Genomic DNA, 24,774 nt, shown 5'->3' on the forward strand with positions numbered 1-24,774 from the left:
TAAAACAGAAACAATTTATCACTGCCGTACAATTTTATGAATTTTATTTACAGATATAAATAGACCCCTTTTGTCACAGTGCTGTCATAAGCATCAACAAATTAACTATGAATATCCTGAATAACCACTCACCTGTATAAAGACAACTTCTGGATCATCTTTGTCTTTATCCTTGTCCTTTTCCTTATCATCATCCTTTTCCTTCTCTTCATCATCCTTTTCTTTCTTTTCGTCATCTCGCTCTTTTTCCTTCTCCTTATCAGTTACTGTTTTCTCTTTGCTTTTATCCTTGTCCTTGGGTTTCGATTTCTGTTTGCTTTGTTCCTCATCTTTATTCTTATCTTTTTCTCTCTCTCCAGCAGCTTCATCTTTTTCTGTCTTCTCATTATCTTTATCGTCATCATTGTCTTTAACTTTCTGCATGAATTTATCTACATCATCCTTTTCCTTCTCTACACAGTTAGCCTTCACCTTCTCTTTGGTCGCCTGTTCATCCTTATTTTTCAGTTTCTCTTTGTCTTTCTCTTCACTTTGTGTCTCTGACACCCTACCACTAACAGCCTCATCAATTGATGGATGTCCATTGGATAGTTTCTCTTTTTGTTGCTCCTCTGACAGCAACCCATTTTTGGTCACTGACTGTTTGTCCTTAGATTTTTCAGGCTCCTCGTCTTCAGCATGCCCATTGGTGAGAACAGGCTCTGGTCCCCTTTCACCGTTCATCTGTTGTTCTCTCATCTTGCTACCAGAACTCTGGGGTCCATTGGCAACATTTCCTTGAGCACCTGCAATTAGATATATGATATATAACACTGAGTGATTGTTCACAACAAAGCAAATAAAAGATATATAACTTCTTTTGCACTCTTACACACTAAGTATCTAACACAGGTGATAAACATCCATTAGTTTTAGTTACTTAGCTGAGAAAATGAATCCCTATCATTCTTTTCCCCTGCACATTCTAAAGGAACCTATAAGTGTCATTTGCAATATGTATGTGCATACAATATGACTATAGTTTGTAGCTCTTATGTTTGAGTAAGCAAGCATGAAATGAATATGGTTTATATTAACACTCATCATTTTTGAAATCATAATAAAAATGTGAGTGAAATAAAATTAGAGAAAACCTAATTGGGATGGAATGTTAGCATTAATCAGAATTCTAGTATAGCAAAGTGTTGCATTTCGGTTTGCCTTAATGATGAGCTTAAACAAACTCAGAACAGAAAAATTATATACATTTAATGCTACGAGAGAGGCTTTGGTACATATGAATCTTAGTATCTGTACTGGACAAAGTGAAGTCTTATCACATTGCTGTCGGAATGATTACACTGTAAGTCCGTGATTGAGACTGCTGTTGTGGAATATCTGGCACATAATAACACCAGAAAATTAAAGTTAAAGCAGAAGAGAATATGAATTACTAATAAGTCTATTAACCAAATTGGAGTAGCAGTACATTTCCAGAGACAGAGCAGAGCAAAGTGCAGCAGCAGCAGCAGCAGCAGCAGCAGCAGCAGCAGAAGTTTAGTGGTACTCTTACATGCTTCCCAGTAGAAGCAAACAGCATCTGTTCACTTACCTGTGTTTAGTAGTGTTATTTATTTTATTTTAACAATTTGTGTATCTTCCCACCATCTCTGTAGTGCAAGTTAAATTTGTAGTTTTGTTTTCCACCATTCTAACGACAAGCACAATTTGAATCAACTTATGTGGCCTTTGTATCTTGTTTCCTCTGTCTAAATTAGTTTCTGAGTGGTCAGCAAATTTAGTCATGACTATTAAGTATTTTCAATATCAAGAAATACATAGGGACTGTGCCTGTTGTGTGCAGACCCAAGCTAGAAGTTACACTGGACACTGTTGAAAGGCTTCAATGCCGTGCCAATATTGGAGCACCAGTGGAATAAGCTGCAACACCTTTGGTGATGTTGGAATCCTCTGGCAACCACAATATTACTGTGTTTTCTAATGTGCATCATCCAAGTAGTTTGCACTTACTCTAAGGTGAGTGGCAGACTATGGTAGTTTGCATATCTCTAGGCTGAAAGCAGAATTGGGAACTGGCTGTACAGCTGCCACTTTATGCCTTAGCAACACATATGAGGTGCAGCACAGGGTTGACAAAATATCTGGACACATTGGATGCCTCACAGCTGTACTTCTGCCAGTACTACTTCTCCTACCTTCCAAACTTTACAGAATCTCTCCTGAAAAGAGAGCTCTCTTCTCAGGAGAGCTTCTGTAAAGTTTGGAAGGTAGGAGAAGTAGTACGGGCAGAAGTACAGCTGTGAGGACGGGGCACGAGTCGTGCTTGGGTAGCTCAGTTGGTAGAGCAGTTGCCCACAAAAGGCAAAGGTCCGAGTTCAAGTCTCGGTCCGGCACGCAGTTTTAATCTGCCAGGAAGTTTCATATCAGCACACACTTCGCTGCAGAATGAAAATCTCATTCTGCCAGCTTTACAACTGATGTCAGAAGAATATCGTACCTGTCGATGATTTCTTTGAAGACCAGTATAGGTATTTTGTTTGTAACTCTTGTTTCCTTTATTTTCTAGGACTGTTCACTGAACTTTGCAGACACCTTGTATTTCGAACAATACAAATGACAGTGGTTAACTACGAACCACCATAAAGACATGTACAATAACTAGGGTGCTCAAAATATCTAAATTATGAGCCTTTTTGTTGTATCTGGCCCCACGTGGAATAAAAGTGCTTGGTATATCATTGCTGAATTTTAGTAAACTAAGACAAACTTCTGTATCAACTTCAATATGGCACTCCCTAAAATTAACAGCTCCGGTAGTTTATCAGTTCATTAGATTTACATCATTCATCTTTAGAGCACAAAAGCCATCATGTCGAACCCCTATTATAGGTTTCTGATGTGCACTATAGAGGGTAAAATGAAATGAATAGCAAGTTGGCTAAATCATCAAAGGGGTAGGGGGAGAAAGGATATGCAGCTTTACCAGTTTGCAGAACAACAAATTTTCGCGGTTGAAGGTAAATAGCGCAAACTGGTGTTTAAAATTTCAGGACAGCAGAAATCTACCACAGTAAGGATGACAAATGGTAGACGAACGCGCAATGAAGGAGACCATGGAATTATCCGTAACAGCGACAGGATGCAGTAGTCAAGAACCTATTAGAAGGTTTTCACGTCTTCCGCGCTATCGGCGAGAATGGCGTAGAGTACCGGAGGGCACCTGTCGCAGAGCGTCGGTTATCGGTTGTGTAACACGGGCCGAGATAAAACCGTGTGAAAAGGCGGTTAGGAGGGGGGGGGGGGGGCATCCACTACTATCAGCAGCATTCCCCGGCACGCACTATGGTCACCAAATCGAGTACGCAGTCCAAATTCTAGAAATCCAGCCCCAGTGCAAAAGCCTTTATCTAAAATGTTTAGCGAGACATTATCAAAATGTCCAACGTAGAGCAAACGCTCCATCTCAATGGTGGATACACAAACCATAACAAAGACAAACCACATCACAAGTATTACCAACAAAGCGTGCCAGGTAAGCAATGGTCATTTGTTGATTATCCAAGAAAGTTTGGTTTCACGTCGCTACCTGCTTATTCTGAACTTCTCTACAACACTGCCTTCTTATTTTTTTCTTTCCTGGCTTTATATTTCCTTCATTAACAGTTAAAAAGTTTAATTTCTGTTATTTTGGTACGAGGCTAATTTCGGTACGTTATAGCTTCTGTACATAAAACGTGTATGTTTTTTTATCTTAATGAAAGCCCAACACTTAATTAAAGCATTCAAGTCCGTAGAATTCCAAATGTAAAATTTTAATCGAATTTTTCCCATCAGTTTTTATAGTCTTCTTAATTAATCCACTTTTCCCGGTGATTTATTCTAAGGGTCAGTACATACTGAGTAGTTACCGACTTCGCCCTTTTTACATACGATACAAAAATAGATCGATATATAGACTACAATTTTCATTGTATTTCTTATAGTTACACGGCAAATCAGAAATCTAACATCTAATCGCAAATATGTGATATTAATATGATATATTTACAATTTCTCCAAGCTGCAGAGCAGCAAATGTACAAGAACGTCTAACAAAACAACAATTTCAAATACGTCGTCTCCCCTCCCCCGCTTGTATCCTTCCCATCTCGTTAAGGTTTCACTGATAAAGTAAATAATAACAATAGCAGTAACAACAGAAACATAGATTCTACAACAACCAGCCCTGCTCATTTGGGCACGGAATGAAGTTCACAGAACCATTACCTATGATAGTAGTTACTGACAAGGGAGTGAGCCCCGAATAGAAATTTATGCTGCACCAGTGAATGACGTAAATGTCTGAAGAAGATGAACTTCCTCCTTTCTAAAATTTGTAGAGAGAAACGTCAGCAGTATGTAAGTGCGCTGAATGGCTGGCAGCTGGCCAGCTGGTCTTTTCCACGCCGTTCTCTAACAGCTTTGCAACGATCACAATGACTTGTTCTCTGCAACATAATTTGGAGATATATGTCGATGTTGTCTTCATTATGGTTGTCATTCTCTGACGCAAAATAATTAATGTTCGCCACTACTAATCCTTTTCTCGTGAGTCAGCTACAAAAGTGATTTATCAGTAAAGAACTTTTCTGGTTAATTTGAACTACTCATTTATGTTTTAGGTGACATAAAACTACATGTTACGTAGGACAGAGTGACCCATCCCCGGGCCCACACGTTATTGTGAAAGCAGTGGAGTGTGATACTTGGGTATAGAATACTACAGACACTGGTTGTCTCATGTGCTTTCTTCTAGCTCAGTATCCCCCAGTTTGATTTTAAACCCATTTACCGAAGCCAAAGATACAGCTGTTGTTCTTCCTCGAAACGCATTACAGATTCTCCGAATACTCGCTGGCTCGCTGGGTGCTTTGTGTTTTATAAAATAGATAGTAGTTAACAAAGTTTTTCACATTTGGGGGAGAGAGAGAGAGAGAGAGAGAGAGAGAGAGAGAGAGAGAGAGAGAGAGAGAGGGGGGGGGGGGAGGGTAGTTTCACGGTGAATGACGAAACATTTTAGATTTCAAGACAAATGATTCTGATACACTTGTTACTAGTCAGTATCCATCAGTTCCACCATTTTACAAACTGATAATGAACTGATAGGTTGTTTGTCTGTCTGTCTGTGGTGAGGGAGAATTTGAGTTCGGCTACGAAGATTCTTTTTTTTTTTCCTTTTCTTCTAGCTGCTCCCACCTTTCTGCGCTTGATTTTCTTCTAAATCTTGCCACTGTCACTACCACTACTGCATACGTTTGCACTAAGTACCTGCATGATTACCTGAAGTTCTTCTTCAATCTCATACAACGGTAATTTCAAAATTACGTATACCATAGATTTGAAGAGGGTGGTGTCTTGTACCTTCAGGGATAACAATACTTATCATTTACGATCACATTTATTGGTTTTATACCTCCCGTTAGTTTCATTTTACGGATTACGGGATCCAAAAAGTATACTTCTCTCTTGTTAGAGCTTCACAATGAACTTTACTATAGGGTACACGACACTTACTTGTCGCCACCTTTATTTCATCGTAATTACTTCTATGTAATAAAATTTCACCCTCATATCTACCACAACTCTTTATGTACGGGTAGAATTAATTTCTGGATCATTTATTTTTGAAAACTTATTGTTTTAGATCAATCCGTTGCAATATGAACACAGCACAAGAGAACCGTAAAATTGGTCAGCCTGTTCCATGTCTGCTTTTCGAAAACAATGTTTCTACATTTCAAGCGTGGCACCACTTAACATCATAATCTTGATAAGGCGTCTGTGGTACCAATAGCGAAGTTTAGTTAGAAAAAAGAAACTGGACGACTCTGCACATTTTAATGGCAACGAATGAAGGCTGTTTTTCTCGTGAAGAGACTTGTACAAGTAGAAATGAGCCAAGGGCCGTTTTCAAGAGGTGCGTGGTACAGGTCGACGATGTACAGATATGGAGTTAGTTGAGTGGCACAATCGAAACAATTAGTGGTATGTTGCTGCTTTAACCACATGTCATGTTTATTCAAGAGCTACTTCAAAAAACTGATAAGGCTCCCCTATAAGATTAACGAATGTTTACGATTCTTTGCACAACATTTCTCGACCTCACTCTCGTCGTAAAGGCATTACGAAACCTTTTAAAAAAGGTTGGCGAGCTCTCAGGTCCAATCGAAATTTATTGAATTTACAGGGAATGTCCGGTAACTTTCAAAGAATTCTGAAAAACCCAAGGCTATGGGGAGTTCAGCAGAACTAGATTTTGTCGTTTTGTTACAAATCACCCTGAGAATCTGCTTAGAAAAGAATCAGTTGTGGAGTCGCGGAAGGAAATATGAAGCATATTGCATTGTTGTAATGTGTGTTGCTCTGAATGCCAGGCGACCTCTGCTATCTTCATTAGCAACCCTAGGTTCTTTGATTCCAGGTTATTTTCCCCATTGGGTGATAGCGAGGACCATTGACTATCGTAAGCGTGATAATTTTGTCACAAGTGTTAAGTCACGAAAATTTTTTATACCAAAATATAAATACGTAGCCATATCTCAGAACGGATCCATATCTGAGTACATATGTTATGTAGATAAACATTAGTTGGGTTGGGTTGTCTGGGGAAGGAGACCAGACAGCGAGGTCATCGGATTAGGGAAGGAAGTCGGCCGTGCCCTTTCGAAAGAACCATCCCGGCATTTTCCTGGAGCGATTTAGGGAAATCACGGAAAACCTAAATCACGACGGCCGGACGCGGGATTGAACCGTCGTCCTCCCGAATGCGAGTCCAGTGTGCTAACCACTGCACCACCTCGCTCGGTAAACAATTACCCAGGCTTCCGTTGTTTTCCACTAATTTCACTGCGAAGTTGACAATGTGTTACCAGACCCATGCTTTCAGACACCGACTGCAATAGTGTGATTAGATTAGGAAATGAGACACTTGAAGTAATAAAGGAGTTTTGAAATTTGGGGAGCAAAATAACGGATGATGGTCGAAGTAGAGAGGATATAAAATGTAGACTGGCAATGGCAAGGAAAGTGTTTCTGAAGAAGATAAATTTGCTAACATCGAGTATAGATTTAAATGTCAGGAAGTCTTTTCTGAAAGTATTTGTATGGACTGTAGCCATGTATGGAAGTGAAGCATGGACGATAAATAGTTTAGACAAGAAGAGAACAGAAGCTTTCGAAATGTGGAGCTACAGATGAATGCTGAAGATTAGTTGGGTAGATAACATAACTAACGAGGAGGTATTGAATAGAATTGGGGAGAAGGGGAGTTTGAGGCACAACTTGACTAGAAGAAGGGATCGGTTGGTAGGGCATGTTCTGAGACATCGAGGGATCACCAATTTAGTATTGGAGGGCAGCGTGAAGGGTAAAAATCGTAGAGGGAGACCAAGCGATGAATACACTAAGCAGATTCAGAAGGATGTGGGTAGCAGTAAGTACTGGGAGATGAAACAGCTTGCACAGGATAGAGTAGCATGGAGAGCTGCATCAAACCAGTCTCAGGACTGAAAACAACAACATTTACACCCTGATAACTGTTCAATGTGTGTTCCAGCGAGGATTTCCCATATACTTGATGTCATTCCACAACGACAGGGCATGGCACGGAGTAGTCACGAACAACGTTAAAAAAAGGAGTGGGCAACAATAACTTACAACTTGCGGAATTTTTGATAAAACTGTAAATCCTAACCGAACTTTAATCACTAATAAATGAAGCGATAATGCAAAAACTTTCATTTGCAAGTGAATTGTGCAGACTACGTCGAGGAACTGCCATCTGCCAGATACTTTATAGTAAGGACAAACGAACACATACAACAAAAAACTGCGCCAGGGAACTTTGGACTGCCAAACGTGAATACACTAGAAATCTTAGGCAAATATCTCGACAATAATCTCTCTCTAATAAAATCTACTTTTGACAAGTAACTGCAAGTTTTGTCTTTCTATCTGCCTCTTAATCTATTGTCCTACCACAGATAGCAGCAGGTTGACTCCTGCGCCCCCGCTTCCTGGCACTACACAGCAGAAATTCTGAAGAATGTCGCGACAGAAACCGCTTCGGTGAGTGGCGCCTGAGCGTCCGCTTGGTCGGCCAGCAGTGAACCGCGCCATTGTCCTTGGTCGTGTTCCTGTTCCGCGCACCCCACCTCCGCGCACTGTGCTTTCCTCTCGACTGGCGCCAGGCGGCAGTGTGTATACTCACTCCATGAGAAAACTGCAAAGATTTTATAGAAGGGGGCAATCAAATTCCTAATAGGAACAGACACCCAACGGGCCACCGAGTTTGCTCAGCTTCCGCAAGATTGCAGTACGAATGTATGTATATTTACTTTACTGCTATGTATTTAACACTTAAGCGCTTGGCAGAGGGTTGATAGAACAACTTTCAGACTATTCCTCAACTGTGAGAAAAATGAACATCTAAAGCTTTCCGCGCGAGCTCTAATTTTTTGATGGCCATTTCTCCCGGTGTATGTGGGAAACAACAGAGTAATTTGGTGACTAAAATATCGTGACAAGATTCCGTCACAACGATAAACAACTTTCTTGTAATAACTGCCTTCCCAACTCAAGGATCATATTTGTGACACACACACACACACACACACACACACACACACACACACATCTCGTTTTCGCGATAAAATGAAACGAGTTGCTTTTCTCTGAACTTTTTCGACATCCTCAGTCAGTCCGATCTGGTAAGGACCTCATACCGCGCAGCAATATTCTAGAATTGGACGGACAAATGTAACGTAACCAGTCTCTTTCGGTGATCTTACTACAAGCTAAATAGCTTGTCCACGCATTTTATTGCACCCACCTAAATCACGCACGTTGTGAGAATAATTGGAAAGCAATCTGGTGTGGAAGCCTGAGTGTCCCGAATGTGTAAAGATGTCCGGGGAATATTTTGCAGCTAGCTACTGATAGTGTACAACAGCCTTTAACAATAAAATGGTGGTTGTAGTACGAATTTACGCATTGTGTAGAAGAGGAGGAGGAGGAGGAGGAGATTGGTGTCAACGTCCCATCGACAACAATGTCATTAGGAAAGGAGCACAAGCTCGGATTAGGGGAGGATGGGGAATGAAAGGTACCTGTATGTCGGTCAAACTGTCCGCAAAGAACAGCACGGCAAAGAACATAAAAGATGTTTCCGCCCACGCTACCCAGAAAAATCACCTGTAGCGGAGCATGCACTGGAAAACAGACACCGAACTGCATTCAACGATTCTACTATTAATAAACGAACCCACGGCTTCTGGTATAGCGTAAAGAATGAGGCAATACAGATCAAAACAGCGAACAACACCCTCAATAAAGACGGTGGATTGCACCTGAGTAAGGCCTGGGATCTATGATTGGGGAGTTGAAGGAGGCGCCATATTGCCATATATGGCGCAGGACTGGGCACCAGTGACGTCACTGGCAGCAGTGCGGCTGTATAAGCAAGGAAGCAGCATTCACATGAGTCAACCACTTGACAATGGCAGAGATCTCTGCCGAAAGATCATGGGCGGATTGAAACGCGAGAATATTTTATTAATGGTATGCCATAGAAAGGGAAAGCAGAAAGGTGGAAGGAGTATATTTGGGGTCTATACAAGGGCGATGTACCTGAGGACAATATTATGGAAATGGAAGAGGATGTAGATGAAGATAAAATGGGAGATACGATACTGCGTGAAGAGTTTGACAGAGCACTGAAAGACCTGAGTCGAAACAAGGCCCCCGGAGTAGACAACATCCCATTGGAACTACTGAGGGCCTTGGGAGATCCAGTCCTGACAAAACTCTACCATCTGGTGAGCAAGATGTATGAGACAGGCGAAATACCCTCAGACTTCAAGAAGAATATAATAATTCCAATCCCAAAGAGAGCAGGTGTTGACAGGTGTGAAAATTACCGAACTATCAGTTTAATAAGTCACAGCTGCAAAATACTAACGCCAATTCTTTACAGACAAATGGAAAAACTAGTAGAAGCCGACCTCGGCGAAGAAATGTTGGAATACGTGAGGCAATACTGACCCTACGACTTAACTTAGAAGAAAGATTAAGGAAAGGCAAACCTACGTTTCTAGCATTTGTAGACTTAGAGAAAGCTTTCGACAATGTTGACTGGAATACTGTTTTTCAAATTCTGAAGGTGGCAGGGGTAAAATACAGGGAGCGAAATGCTATTTACAATTTGTACAGAAACCAGATGGCAGTTGTAAGAGTCGAGCGGCATGATATGGAAGCAGTGGTTGGGAAGGGAGTGAGACAGGGTTGTAGCCTCTCCCCGATGTTATTCAATCTGTATATTGAGCAAGCAGTGAAGGAATAGAATGGAGAAGAAATAAAAACTTTGAGGTTCGTCGATGACATTGTAATTCTGTCATAGACAGCAAAGGACCTGGAATAGCAGTTGAACGGGATTGACAGTGTCTTGAAAGAAGGATATAAGATGAACATCAACAAAAGCAAAACGAGGATAATGATATGTAGTCGAATTAACTCGGGTGATGCTGAGGGAACTAGATTAGGAAATGAGACACTCAAAGTAGTAAAGGGGTTTTGCTACTTGGGGAGCAAAGTAACTGATGATGGTCGAAGTAGAGAGGATATAAAATGTAGACTGGCAATGGCAAGGAAAGTGTTTCTGAAGAAGAGAAATTTGTTAACATCGAGTATAGATTTAAATGTCAGGAAGTCGTTTCTGAAAGTATTTGTATGGACTGTAGCCATGTATGGAAGTGAAACATGGACGATAAATAGTTTGGACAAGAAGAGAATAGAAGCTTTCGAAATGTGGTGCTACAGAAGAATGCTGAAGATTAGATGGGTAGATCACGTAACTAACGAGGAGGTATTGAATAGAATTGGGTAGAAGAGGAGTTTGTGGCACAACTTGACAGGAAGATGGGACCGGTTGGTAGGACATGTTCTGAGGCATCAAGGGATCACAAATTTAGCATTGGAGGGCAGCGTGGATGGTAAAAATCGTAGGAGGAGACCAAGAGATGAATACACTAAGCAGATTCAGAAGGATGTAGGTTGCAGTAAGTACTGGGAGATGATGAAGCTTGCACAGGATAGAGTAGCATGGAGAGCTGCATCAAACCAGTCTCAGGACTGAAGACGAGAACAACAAAATGCCATAGATTGAGAGAGTTTTCCGAAAGTCTTCAAAACAATACTTCGGTTCCGGAAAATACTGAAATGCGGTGTTTACATGACAATACTGTGTGTGGAAGCTAAAAACCGAAACGAAACTCGCATTTTCAGTGTCGATATTTGCGACAAAACCTTGCGAAATCTGTTTGCGCAAAACCGGATTTGGAGAACGGTCAAATGGAGTGAGAACGTGCTCGGCAGTGTGCGCTGCCCTCACTTCCTGAACCGCGCGGTGCCGTACACCGTCCAGCACCGGCCGGAGTCAATTAACGCGAGTCGTAAACACTGGCTCTGACGCAACAGGCGGGCCCCCGCTGCCCCACTGACGCGCTCCGTGACAAACGGAGACATTCGCGGACGCGCGACTGTAAATGCTTCGCCAGCTCATCTCACGTTTCTACTAGAAATACTGCACCCGCAGTGACACAAGGGTGTCCATGAAGTAATGACCCAGTTATAAATTTTAATAGTAATGTAAACCATGGCAGAGTACTGGCTCAAGGTCACATTGAAAAAGTAACTCGGGCAGTTTTCGGTAAGCGCATGCGCGAGTACTGCTTCGTTGTTGTTCCTCTTGCTACGAGTGAATCCGTCGTTTCAGTTCAACGTGCGTTTCGTTTATTATAATTTAACTAGCTGTGTAACGCGGTTACGATCGCATGTCAGTAAAATGAAATAACATGTGAGATGGCTTTATTGGCCGGGAGATCGCGTTCCGGGAGTTCTTTTCTTTCTCTTCATTTTGTTCGGTATTGTTAGTTGCGTTTGGCCTCGGCGGACGTCACAAGACACCCGTTAAAGTTGATCGTTGATTCCTTTCGTCAGTTTTTTTTTCTTTTTAAATTACAGAGGGCGAGCAGCCCTCTGACCGAACACGCTTTTTTTCATTTTGTTCGTTGTTGGCCGTTGTGTTTGGTCGCGGACGTCACATGACATCCCTTCAAGTTCTTTGTTGGTCCTTTCACTCAGTTTATATTGCAGAGGCCAACCACTCTCCGACCGAACACGCTGAGCCACCGTGCCGGCAAGTAGTTCGGGCGCTTGGCCCAAGTCTTTTTATTGAATCCCACTTCACTTCAGCGACTTGCGAGTCGATGATGTTAGAATGTTGACGAACACACACACACACACACACACACACACACACACACACACACACAGCAGCCAGCCACGCCGACCACTTAAGTTATGGTGGCGGACAATTCAAGTATAATACCAGTGAAACTTGGACCTTCTTTTACGGTCACCCTGTGTAACTAATATACTGTATTCTCAACCTAGTCATGTTTTTCTAGCAAGGAATTGTTACATCAGTGGTAGGCACTAAAACCACGTAATTCCATTTTGTTACATTTTGCACGTGAAGCAAAAACAGTTTCTTAAAAAGTAGTGTTAAGTGATATAGGAGATTGCCAAATGTGTAGCTGTGTAACAGAAGCCTAGTTATTGACAAATTAGAAAAATCTATACATTTTCAAACGTCTTGATTATTGAGTTATAGGTTACTGGACTTACGAGTTTTCACAGAGAGATGGGGTTACGAGGTTTTCATTGCCTGCTTTGATTGTTCGAATAGAGCGGTTTATTGCCTGGCGAGTCTCTGGAACAGTTCTGAAGTGAATGCTATGAAATGCTTCCTCCAATTGAGGAATCAAAGTCACACGGGCTGAAGTCAGAGGGACGTGGTGGGTGATATACAGCACTTCCCAGTCTCATCGCGAACAAATCAGTCACAGCCTGCGTCATAAGGGCCCGAGCGTTGCTTTGAAAAATAATTGGCGAGTCGTACAGAAAATGTCGCCCGCTTCTTTCTCTTACCTGGTCGCGGGCTGTGTTCCAAAAACGAACGACTCTGAGAATGAAGCGGCGACTCTTTCTGCAGGGCCCGCCAATCATTTTGCCAGAAAATGCTCGGGCGCATATGGATCAGGTTTTGACTAATTTGTTCGATCAGTGGGTCTGGGATGTGCTGTACCACCTCCGGTATTCCCTGTACTTCCGCCCTTTTGACTTCAACTTGATAACTAAGTCGAAGGACGCATTTCATTTCATAGCATTCGCTCCAGAATTGTTACAGAGATTCGTTGAGCAACGGATCGCTCCATTTGAACTATCAAGATAACTGGCAATACTAAGGGAATCATACTATTTCTACATCGCTGGCAATGGGTTACACACATTAGTTGAGATTACTTTGATGGACAGTAAGACTTAAAAACATGTATCTGTTTCGTATAAGACGTAAATACTTTTCGCTGTTAAAATTCCAATGTTCGCATTTTTTCCGCCTCAACAGCTGCGAGGTCAGCGTGGGGATTGCAAACCGTAAACGCCGGGTTTCGATTTCCCGCCGGGCCGGAGATTTTCTCTCCTCGGGGACTAGGTGTCGTGTTGTTCTTTCGTTCGTATCGCCACAACTGACATTCCAGTATTCAGGCCGCGCGGTCTAGGGCGCCTTACCACAGTTCGCACGGCTCCCTGCCGTCAGAGGTTCGAGTCCTCCATCGGGCATGGGTTTTTGTCTTGTCCTTAGTGTAATTTAGTTTAAGTTAGAGTAAGTAGTGTGTAAGCCTAGGGGCCGATGAAAGCAGTTAATTCGTATAGGAACTAACCACAAATTTTCCACTATTCAGACGGCTGCGTGGGGCACTTCCCGAAAGTCAATAAATTAAAAATATACGTATTTCTACTTGCACCACAAACTCAGCTATTCACCATTGCTGTTACTTATAAATACATGTACAGGAACAGAGCAATTTACTAACAAATATTGTATAAAAAACAGCAAACAAATTTAACATTAAAGTTTCGGCCTTATCGTAAAATGTGACACAGCATTATAGTATTTCGGTTCGATTTCGGTGCCATGCTCGGTACATTCTGCACGTTTCACAGATATACCTACTCTATGGTAAGACCGAAAAGGCTTACTTGCACATATTCGCACCTGTCCTTTAGGAAGTACTAACTCCTCGTGAATATGACGAAGGTGGCCGTCGAGCGTAACATTCCTATTGACAGACAAAGCAAAGTTACGGGACGCCGTCACAACATCAGTATCTGCGACCTCAACGAAGATCGCAGAGGCACTTCGAACTGTATATTTCTGTCTTCAGAAACTAGGTAAGAATAAAAGTGCACCTAATTTATTGTGAAACGCGTAGGGGTTGTAAATCGGTGGGTAAACAAAATTCACACTTGCGTAAAATAGTGTCCTTTTATTTTATGATATTAGCTTTACCACAGAGTAGCAGACGATGTCTGTAATATCGAGATGGCACGCAGATCAGACAGAAAGACGACGAACAAGCATATAGGTACTGTTTAAAAGGTTCCACTCCGATTCTACGGTAACAAGTATAGAAGTAGGAATGCCAGCAAAAGCAGCTCTTACCTCCCTAAACTGGAAACTACACGTCAAAAGCACAGCGTGTCTATTATCCCACCTTGTGAAATTTTTAGTGTTCCTGGACAGAGGGACACCTATGACAGTCTCTGGAGTCTTGGGAAACTGGTGTAGAATGGAGATTGCTCTCAGTTATAAACAGCTTGTAGTATAATAATTTGATCACACTTTTCTGAAACAGAAAGCTTCGGTTGCATCTACCTATATTTTAATATCTTCTAGTGGAATGGTACAATAGCCGAAACACTTTTCTCGAATGGCAAAGGTTTATTTCTTGCCTTCAGACACTACCTTTAAACCTAGTCATCAGAACTATTATTCGACAAAGCGAACCACAGACTAGGCCTTACCGGACACTAACTGGAACATGTGACGGTGCATAGCCACATTCTAGTTCGACGTTTCGCGCGTTAGAAACCTCGCATTGTAAGCACACAAAGTGATTTCGGAAAATACGTTCGCGAGTAACAGCAATGGCCTGCTGGCAATGTCAGTAAATTTATTGTGATCTCTCAGGTTTTGTCGGCTTGATGCTTCCGGGTACCATACAGCCGAACTGATGCTTCCATTTTATGCACAACACTTCCGACGGCCGACCGAGTTTTAGTCTTTAGGTGCTGCCTAGACTCCAATAGTCGGCAGCCAAGACGTATCCTATTGATTATATGGGTAAATGTGTAATTTGTATGAATAAATATCTAATTAGCCAGAAATTAAGAAATTTGTGAAAGCTTGGCAGCTTTCATTGCACAGAATATTGTAGCGTTTCTCCTCATAAGATGAGAAGGCTTTCCTGCAGCGACGCATTACTACGTCGGATACACTAACCACGCTCCTTGTTTGCGAAAGGTTTCAAGTTGAATGAACCGCGAAGGTAAATACTAGCAAATTACACTTGATTCTTTCCTAGACAATCTGTGGAGGCTTGCTTACCTCTTACCTCACTTCTCTTCTCTTCTAAAGCTCTCACCATGTTCCCGGCGAATTCCCTCCCTGTAGACCGTGGTTCTTAACAAACGATTTAAAGACAGTAAATTTTGGAGTGGCTTTCAGGGATGCTACTATGATGCTACAATTAAGTCTCGATGCATGGGATACCACCTTGTGGCGTCCATACCATATTCCTGCACACGTTTGTTACATTATTGTTGCTATATTTTATTGCGCTTTATAGGAAGATTTTGCTACGGGAGGCTATCAGTTACGTAGGATCACAAGACAGACTCATCGAACGACGCACCAGATGGTCACAAGGCGTGAGAAAGACCGGGTGAACAAGAGGCGTGTCTTACTGGCACTGAGACAGACAGTAGGAATTCATCTACAACGCTGGGCGTCAAGAAGAGGACCTTTTGTTAGTGCTATAAATTTAATATACAGCTCCAATCGTACCGATGACGTTACTTGCACTGGCAACTCGTTAACAATAATTTGAATATCACTCAATTCATCAGGAAATGCTAATTACAGATTTTAGTTATCAGTGCTTACTGATGAAAAGGATGGATCAATCAAGTGCGCCCTGAAAGGGCAGACGCCAAACTGTTAATATAGCTTACCAGTTTACAATCTGTTTTCGTGGTAGCGCGAGCTAGTGATTCAAGTGCAACTCCACGTAAAGACAGAATTGTTAGTTGCCTCGGAAAACATGTTTGTTCTATCTCATGCGGATTCCAAGATCGCGTGAAGCGTTTTTGTGACTTTCGCAGTACTCGGGAACTAATGATCACGGTACTCCCTGTTCTCTGTCGTTGCTTATAGGACAAGTCAGCCTACCTTATCGCTCCGCCACACTCCCTGTCCATGTAGCATGGCCACCTGTCGCTTGTGGAGTGGGTAACCTGTCTTTCCTACCGGATCGCATAGCTACAGCAACTTAAGTTGTTCGATACGATATAATAAATCATAGGCCTGGAAGTGGCATAAACGCCACAACATGACCTCAAATCTGAGGAAAAACACTGTCTCGTTTTAAAAGGTACCAGATTAATGAGTCACGTACGATCGAAGCGGCTGTTTTAAAAAAAGTCTTGATACAACAAATTTTTACGGAAAATGGAGCATCAGGTTTAATCCTACAACACTAATGAGGGAAAACGTTACATTGTAACTAAACCATCCTAAATTTTACTACTACACATTTTATCCAACGGAAATCATGATTTATAGTTTATGCACTAGTTGATTACAATTATAATGTCTCGAATAGTATTTACTAACACCACCAGATTGGCAGGAACCTGGAATTCGTACCATCTGAATCGTAAATTTTACGAAGGTTTAGTGATATTGGGCTAAGGTAGTCAGAAGCTTGTCCAGACAAAACGCGATTCATGCTCTTGCCGCAGTCATAGCGTGCCCGGAATATTCTCAAAAGAAAGATCGTGGTCAGTATTTAATTGTTGCGCTATGCAGCTCATATGCGTATTTACTCACAGCATGCGACAGCTCTCCACTTGCAAGAATATCGGAATGTGCACTGTCACTATCTCTCCGTCCCTGGTCCCCTGGCGTAAACACAACACTGTCGCCACCACCCTGGCCAGGTCTACAGTTCGCTTCGCTGGATAAATAAATGACCTCGATACTTATAACTAAAAGATGATCGATCGTTCCCTAACATCTGAAACATAGTTCTTTGTGAGGTTTCCCGCTATTTGCGGCCCTGTTGCGCTGTTGACTGGTTCGTATCGCTCACATTGCGTCACCCGGCAGCGTGTTTATCCGTTATAACGCTTGTAATCAGCCAGGGCCACCGAGGGCGGGGTGGGGGCAAAGCCTGCCGAGACGTCACTGGATATGATGTGTCTACATTGGGACGGCTCTCAATAGGATTACAACGAATATGGCAATATTTCCTCACTTCAGTTGGTAACAGAGTGCGTTAAAACGATCCTAGTGTCAACATATTCGAAACGGCATCCGAGTCTCACTCGTGAACTCGCTTGACCAAGACCCAAGTGAGGACCGGGACGCAGTCTCGAAAGGGTTAACCTTATGACAGAACAAGTCATCCACAAGCATAGAATCACCTGCCACTTGGCACGTCTTTGCCTATCCATAGGGTGTGGTGCTCGATGGGTTGCTTGTCAAGCACCGCTGTGAGGACGGTGGCAGTAGCCGGGTTGTTTTCAACATTAGGGATAGTGGAGCGGTAGCAAGAAAGTGCGGGCTGTATGTGGGGCAGGAAGTAACGGCACGTGTGTGTGAGAAGTGGGGCTAGGGCAATCAGTGTTCAGTGACTGACGTGGAAATTTGCAATGATTACTGTCGTTGAGTCGATGGAGATTTTGAGTCAGTGCCTTCACAGAAGAACGAAGCCCGTATAACATGGACATGATGGTATGTTTCAAATGGAACGTTGTAGACAGGAGCAGCTTAGTGTTCAGCATTATGGATGAGTCCAGGGACTTTTACGTCGTAGGCCTTTTGAGTAATTCCGTACTGAATGGAATTTCCTACTCTAAGCTGATTATTCACGGCTTGTTGTCACTGTGTTTTACCGCAAACTCATGAGCAGATGGTGTTTTCCCTGTGGCCTGCTAAGCATTACAGAGCTCACATTACGGGATAGACGTTATTGGTAATTGTTTAGCTATCAGGTTAGTGCGTATATTGTGGTGCGAGTATAAAATCCACAGTACGGTGAAGTGGGGATTCTGTTACAGCGCATTTTTGGTACGAAATCATTTTCACTTGACTGCGGAGTGCTAACCATCTCATCGGACCTCACGTGGATTTTTCTGTATCTTGCTAGGTAGCACGAGCTATATTGTATGGTACCTCTATTTCAATCGAACCTTGTGTATGGTAACTACCAGTTATCTATTTGGACAGTAAACAGTAAGGCCCAAACAAAAACGGCGGTTAGATAAGTGGAAATGTACCAAGCTGGCGACGAAAGAAGAATCTGAATGAACCTCTTTGCCGACGGTCGCAATTTACGTAACTGTTTGGTATCTGTATGTCCTAAATTAATGTTCTTTTAAATTTATTAATGAATGAATTACATTATAGTTTGGATTTTAGTACTGTTTTTATTGGTATCTAGTGAATATTTTCAAACAACAATGCAGCCCCCCCACCTCTGTAGAAAATTATAATATAGAGACGTATGTATGGGCATAGAACGACTGGCAGTACATGAAAGGTTCACCCAAAAATCTGTTTTGGAATAATTCTCATCTGGGCTCGTTTTGGAGCCATATATGTACCGTTAGTATTAAGGGACTGTTGCTTTGGCTACGATATGTGGGATAATTTGTGCGTCTGGAAATAAGCTTTACAGAACCTGTGTGGAGTTGCTTTCGAATTTAGATGGAGCTGAAACATCGTGAACTCTAACGTCTTTCTGTAACGCCTTGTTGCCCATAAACGTTTCTTGCTCCAGAATCTGATTTTATTATGTTTACTAAGAATGTTTTGGTAACATACTCGATAAATATAATATTGATGTTTTAATACATGTCATACTGTACTCATTTTCTGAGGTTAATTTGAATAGTTTGAGTTCCACGATAGACTCGTTATTATTGCAATCACTTGAAAACACTGCCACAGTACCCTCATTTACAGGTCTAATGATGTCACTGTCACTGAAATCGTCATCAGAATAATACAAACATTTATTCACACTGTCATCCGGATCATCTTTCTTTCTAGAAAGATCTGTATAATCATCGTCAATAGCCTCTCTAAGTATTTCAGGTTGGTTCATTTCCTTTCGTTTTCTGAATAGGGCCATCTCTAAGATCAGGGGGAACTTCAATAAGGAAGTAGTAACTACTTGAAATATAAAAATAGTCAAAACGCTAAATAAGCGAACAGTACATTTAGGCCGTCATGTCTGATGCATTGACTGGTATCTACTCTTAAACTAAGTAACTAAAATATATCACAACAGATGACATCTACAGACAGCGTGCAGAAATTAGAATTATCTAGAGATCCATCCGTAACGGACGGCGCGCGAAACACGAATGATCTCGGGACCCGTCCGCAATGCCAAAAAGGCAGAATACCTTTCGCTAGTGACGTCAAAGGTGAACGTTGCCTACGAAGATACGTGAGGGCTGAACGATGCTCGAAAGGCGGCTTAGAAGCTAAATCACCGACGTATATCAACAGATAGTTTTATTTCACACAGCAGTTTACGAAATTTAAGTCCACATATTATGGAAACATCGTTTCTCCGAGGAAAAAATATAGTTTGCTGCTGCTTCTGCTTCTTTTCTTCTCCTTCTTAGAATGAACAAAAGTGTCATGGTAGTGAATAAACATCAGAGAATAAGCAACTTGTTACCACTGCTAGAACAAAAATGTGTGAAGCAGGTCGTTAAACCATACTGTTTCTTTCCGAAAGTATGAAATGTTCCCTAATGTTAAGGCACCGTTAAGACATTCTTAGATAATTAACGGACACGATCGCTACTGATAAGCAAAGCTTTTCGAAACAAGCTTCAGAAATATTTTTTATCGGTGGCACAAGAACGGCTGCAACTTTTTCACCTTACAAGCACTCAAAACGATGTCTTACAGAGAGTAGACGGCTCAAATAACTAGAAAGTTTTTTTTTGCGAAACTCGAGAAAGTATTAATAGATTACTTTTTTTAGAGGGGGGGGGGAGGAAGGTATTAATGTCCCATGACTATTGTCGCCTGCACATGATTTAATCTGTAATCTGGCGTTATTAAATTTAGAAGGAAACATCAACAACTTGATCCCACATTTTCAGGATAAACCCCCCCCCTCCCCCCCCCCCCACACACACAAACACAAAGGAAATGATCCTGGGCGAAGATTGGTGCATAATTCTTGTAGTACGCAGTTAAAACCTGCTGGAAGTACAGCTTTTAAACTTCTGAGCGCACCGTTTGTTTGTCACTCTGTGACCCACTCCAGCCACCGAATGCACGAGCGCGTAGATTGTACATTGAAGTGGCAACGAAAGATTTCCTACTCGTGGGATGTTGAAGGTCAGATATGACCAGTAGGAAGGTGAACACATCTGCCCAATGTGTTTTGAAATTTTGTTCAGAAACATTATTTTACGCAAAAATAGGAAGTAATATGAGTATGTAATTTGTAAGGCACATATACATTCATTACTGGTTTAATAATATTCTCTTATTGACAATCTGTAGATAACTACATACATCAAAATGAATAAACCTAAGCAACTTAAAATTATTACGAAATGAAATCAATTGTGTGGCTAGAGCCTCCTGCCGGGTAGACCCGTCGCCTAGTGCAAGTTTTTTTTTGAGTTGACGCCAGTTTGGCGACTAGCGTGTCGATGGGGATGACTGATGAAGACAAGACAACACAACACCCAGTCCCTGAGCGGAGAAAATCAACCCAGCCGGGAATCGAACCCGGATCCCTTAGCATGGCATTCCGTCGCGCTGACCACTCAACTATCGAGGCGTACAGAAGTTATCGGTTTTTGATTTACGATTTAATTATGCCAATCACGTTAAAGAACAGCGCACCTTGTGCAAGATGCAGTTCACTTTAACAATGTCAGCTTTAAAATACAAAGAAAATAACGCACAACAGTGATGTTAATATACAGTGCTATGCTAGAAAGAGATTTTGCTCTGCAGCGGAGTGTGTCCTGACATGAAACTTCCTGGCTGATTAAAACTTGATGTCGGACCGAGACTCGAAATCGGGACCTTTACCTTTTGCGGGGAAGTACTCTACTATCTGAGCTACCCAAGCACGACGCACGAAACCGTCCTCACAGCTTCGTTTCTGCCAGTATCCCGTCTCCTACCTTCCAAACTTCACAGAAGCTCTCCTGCGAAACTTGGAAGTACTTGCCCGCGAAAGGCAGAGCTACAGTGTAGAGGGTCTTGTGTAGCGTATACCGACCGGGAAAAAAATGTCTGGATCCACATCGTCAAGTTATCGCTTAATGTCGCTGTAATAGTGTATCACAATTTAAAGAAAAATATCTAGACTGTATGTTACTGGCCGATCTTCTTTCACACCGAATTAAGCAGTTTATCTGCGTACTTGGATCGTGCACATATGCGGAAACAGAATGACGTGACATCGTGTTGATTATTTCCCCAGTGCAAGATATACAGTTGTTTCGCCTCATGATTGATTTATCGTAGTCGCTTCCACACATATCCAACCATATGGAACGCCAGTATTCTGCTAACGGAAAAGAAAGTTTTAGTGATATGTAGTTCAAGCATACATGGGTAATAGCAACAATGGCTTACTAAGAGACCGGTGAAAAAAATGTCAGAAATGGAAACAGCAACAGTCGCATAAAATCTGTGGTTTATGCCATTCGCTTAAATTTGCATTTAACAGAAGTTTGAAACAAAAGCTTGATTGTAGAAGGTCATACGGTGAAAAGCCTTGACTCAGGTTCTAAGACTTAAGCCCTTAGTTCAGATTATACTAGCTTCAGCGATTTTTTTTATTGCGATTTGGTAGAACCAGCCTGATACTTATTATTTTACTTCTACCGCTGTGGGGGTATATATAAATGTCATGATCTTAGGATGTTTTCCTCCGTTCTTTCCCTCTAGTGTACAGTTTCGTGCATGGAGGTAAACACACACCAGTAAAAAATACCGTGGTGATATTCATCATTAGCGTAAGCGAAGAACTTAAAGCAAAATTTTTTCCTTATAAATATGGCTAGTCTTTTCTCATATAAGAAAATCGTGCTACTGATTTGATAGCAAACAGCAAGGTAATTGTGGAGAACAAGTGAAATGTAATCCACGTGCCATCCTTTCACTGTATTTTAACAGTCAAATAAGCAACCCAAACAAGTAACGAGCAAATTTATGAAAGTATTTGAGTACTATAAAGAAGTATAGTAATAATTTTTTCCTGATTTACAAAATTCTAGCTGTATTTCGAAATTGATGCCTCAGCCATTGCGGATGAGTGGGGGCGTAATAAAGAATGTAACGTTAATCCAATTCTGCCAACGCTGCAGGACCTTAAGACATTCAGCAGTCATAAAGAGTGAAGGCAACCTCGAACGGGTCCTAATAACAGATCCGAAATATCAATATTTCAGGAAGTTTCGTGAGCTCATTTGCCAATACGGTTCTCCACAGAAAATATCGAAATATGCAGATACCTGTCACAAAGATGTGAAATTTAATACCACTACTGCATTAACGCCATCTAAGTTCTGGGTGACAGCGGCAAACTGGTTTTATTTTCTGTAAAATACCTTAAAATCAGCGAAACTATTTCTGATACACATCCACCGCCGCTGTCATCACTGCCTGGCAAAAGATTTCTTCTTCTTCTTCTTCCTCCTCCTCCTCCAGTTCTCTGTTCCTTTACCTCACTCCTTTTCCTTTCTTAACCTCACCCTTTTCCTCCCTTCTACATTCCGTTCCTCCTTCGCGAGGCTGAATGCCGCCTGGTGGGGTTGAGCACTTGATGCAGTGAGGGAAGTATACACAGTGAGTGGATCAGAGACGAATGGGGTGGGGGGTGTGAGGATATCAGATGGGACGATAAGGACCACAAATGGGGAATTTCACTGACAAGCAACTTTAACAAAGGGCAGAGTGATATGGCCCAGCGGCTGGGAACGAGCATCTCGTGTGTTACTGCCGTGAGCATCTGTAGGCTGTTCCATTCACGGTTATCTGCTGTTTAAACAATAATACCCTCTTTACTCTTAACTCTCCAGCTTGCGTTCAGTGCTGCTGGATCCTGTCGTGATGGACAGGTATACTGCTGAACCAAGTGGTTGGTATCACTGAATGCAGTGGAAGAGCGACACATGACGTACATGAGCTGTCTTGTGTTGATCCCGCACCGAGGGCAACCACGTCACAGTACTTTTTTTATCTCAGTCAAGCGTTGTACGTTTTGGTGATTGCATACTATATACTTTTACTGTTTTAAAGATATTTTCACAGAAACAAAGATAGTGGGTAACACAGCAAATAAATCATAATTATATTACTACTCTGTGACTACGCACCGCATACCACCGTATCGCTACAGCGCGCAAGCGCTCTAACGAAGATGTTTGAGAATATAGCGCTCAGAATCGTTGTTGGGGTGGGGGCTGTCTCTCTGCTCGGTTCCTATGCAGGAAGAAGTATTTGGTTTAGCTCGATTTTCTTTCATCCAATTATTCAGCCTTCGTTCGAGATACGATGGTTTAAAGTGGACCTAAATGCGTGAACTCATCGTGCGGAAACGTTTTAATCTTATATAAATAAATACATTCTTACGGCTAAGTTGAAAATTCGCTTTCAAAAATCTAGCTTCATCCGGAATTTACGTAAGTTTTTTTACGCGTCCACTTCTATAATTCAAAATTATGCGGACTAATTCAAAATTTGTAAGAAGGTACACAAATACATGTAATTAATGGTCGTCATGTTGCTTCGTGGAAGCTTTATCCACTGCCACGATATAAGCAATATGGTGCGATAGACCATCCTATACCGAATCGGTAGTAGCCCGAGCCAAAAAGTTTATATCGGTTGTCGACTATGGTGGCCTATGGTCAAATTTACGATAGACTAAAACCTAGGAACCAGAATGAAAAATCCTCCTTGCATAGCACAGAAAAGCTAATATGTCCTGGCAGAGTTAGGGATGTAAAAGAAGAGAACTAGCTTTTCGACTGTCTGGTAGCTTCAAGGAATTTAATTCAAAACCTCTTGATATATTTGCGCTTTTACGAGTTAACCCTAGTTTCCCAACGCACACTCTTAACTATAGGTGTTTGCACACCTGCATCTTGCAATTTATAGACTGACGATTCTGCAGACTCGGGAGTCGTAGTAAACAATGTTTAATATCATATGGCTGAAAGAGCGAACACGTAATACTAATTAAAGTTCTCTGGGAGGTAAAATTTCTAGGTTTACATTTGTACCTAGGGGAATGACACGGTGTATCATGTTACTTTTTACTTGTCACGACGCATTATATTACACGAGTACTAATACTAACCAAAAAAAAGCGCTAATATGTCAAGATGTTTTGAAGTAAATGTCTTTGAAGCCGCCAGATACGTCGAAAAGCTACTATAGTTCTCTTCTTTTAGATCCTTAAATCTGTCCAGGACATTCTCACTTTTTTTGTGCTAGTACAAGAGAATTTTTCCATTTTGGTGCCAAAATAACTCAGAAAATAACCCTGAACA

The 24,774-nt window shown here is 41.7% G+C and overlaps 1 protein-coding gene across 3 annotated transcripts in view; it reads right to left on the reverse strand.

Annotated features, from left to right (window-relative positions):
* LOC126272328 (clustered mitochondria protein homolog) overlaps positions 1 to 24,774 on the reverse strand; it is a 352,199-nt gene that overhangs the window by 100,668 nt on the left and 226,757 nt on the right. For 2 of the 3 annotated variants that reach the window (XM_049975113.1, XM_049975120.1), the window contains exon 2: positions 133 to 785. In XM_049975113.1, the coding sequence (XP_049831070.1) occupies positions 133 to 785 (653 nt within the window). Of the gene's footprint in view, positions 1 to 132; positions 786 to 17,050; positions 17,139 to 24,774 lie in introns of those variants that run through there. The other variant, XM_049975130.1, reaches the window with a different exon arrangement.

This window comes from Schistocerca gregaria, chromosome 1, assembly GCF_023897955.1.
Source record: "Schistocerca gregaria isolate iqSchGreg1 chromosome 1, iqSchGreg1.2, whole genome shotgun sequence".
NCBI lineage: Eukaryota > Metazoa > Arthropoda > Insecta > Orthoptera > Acrididae > Schistocerca > Schistocerca gregaria.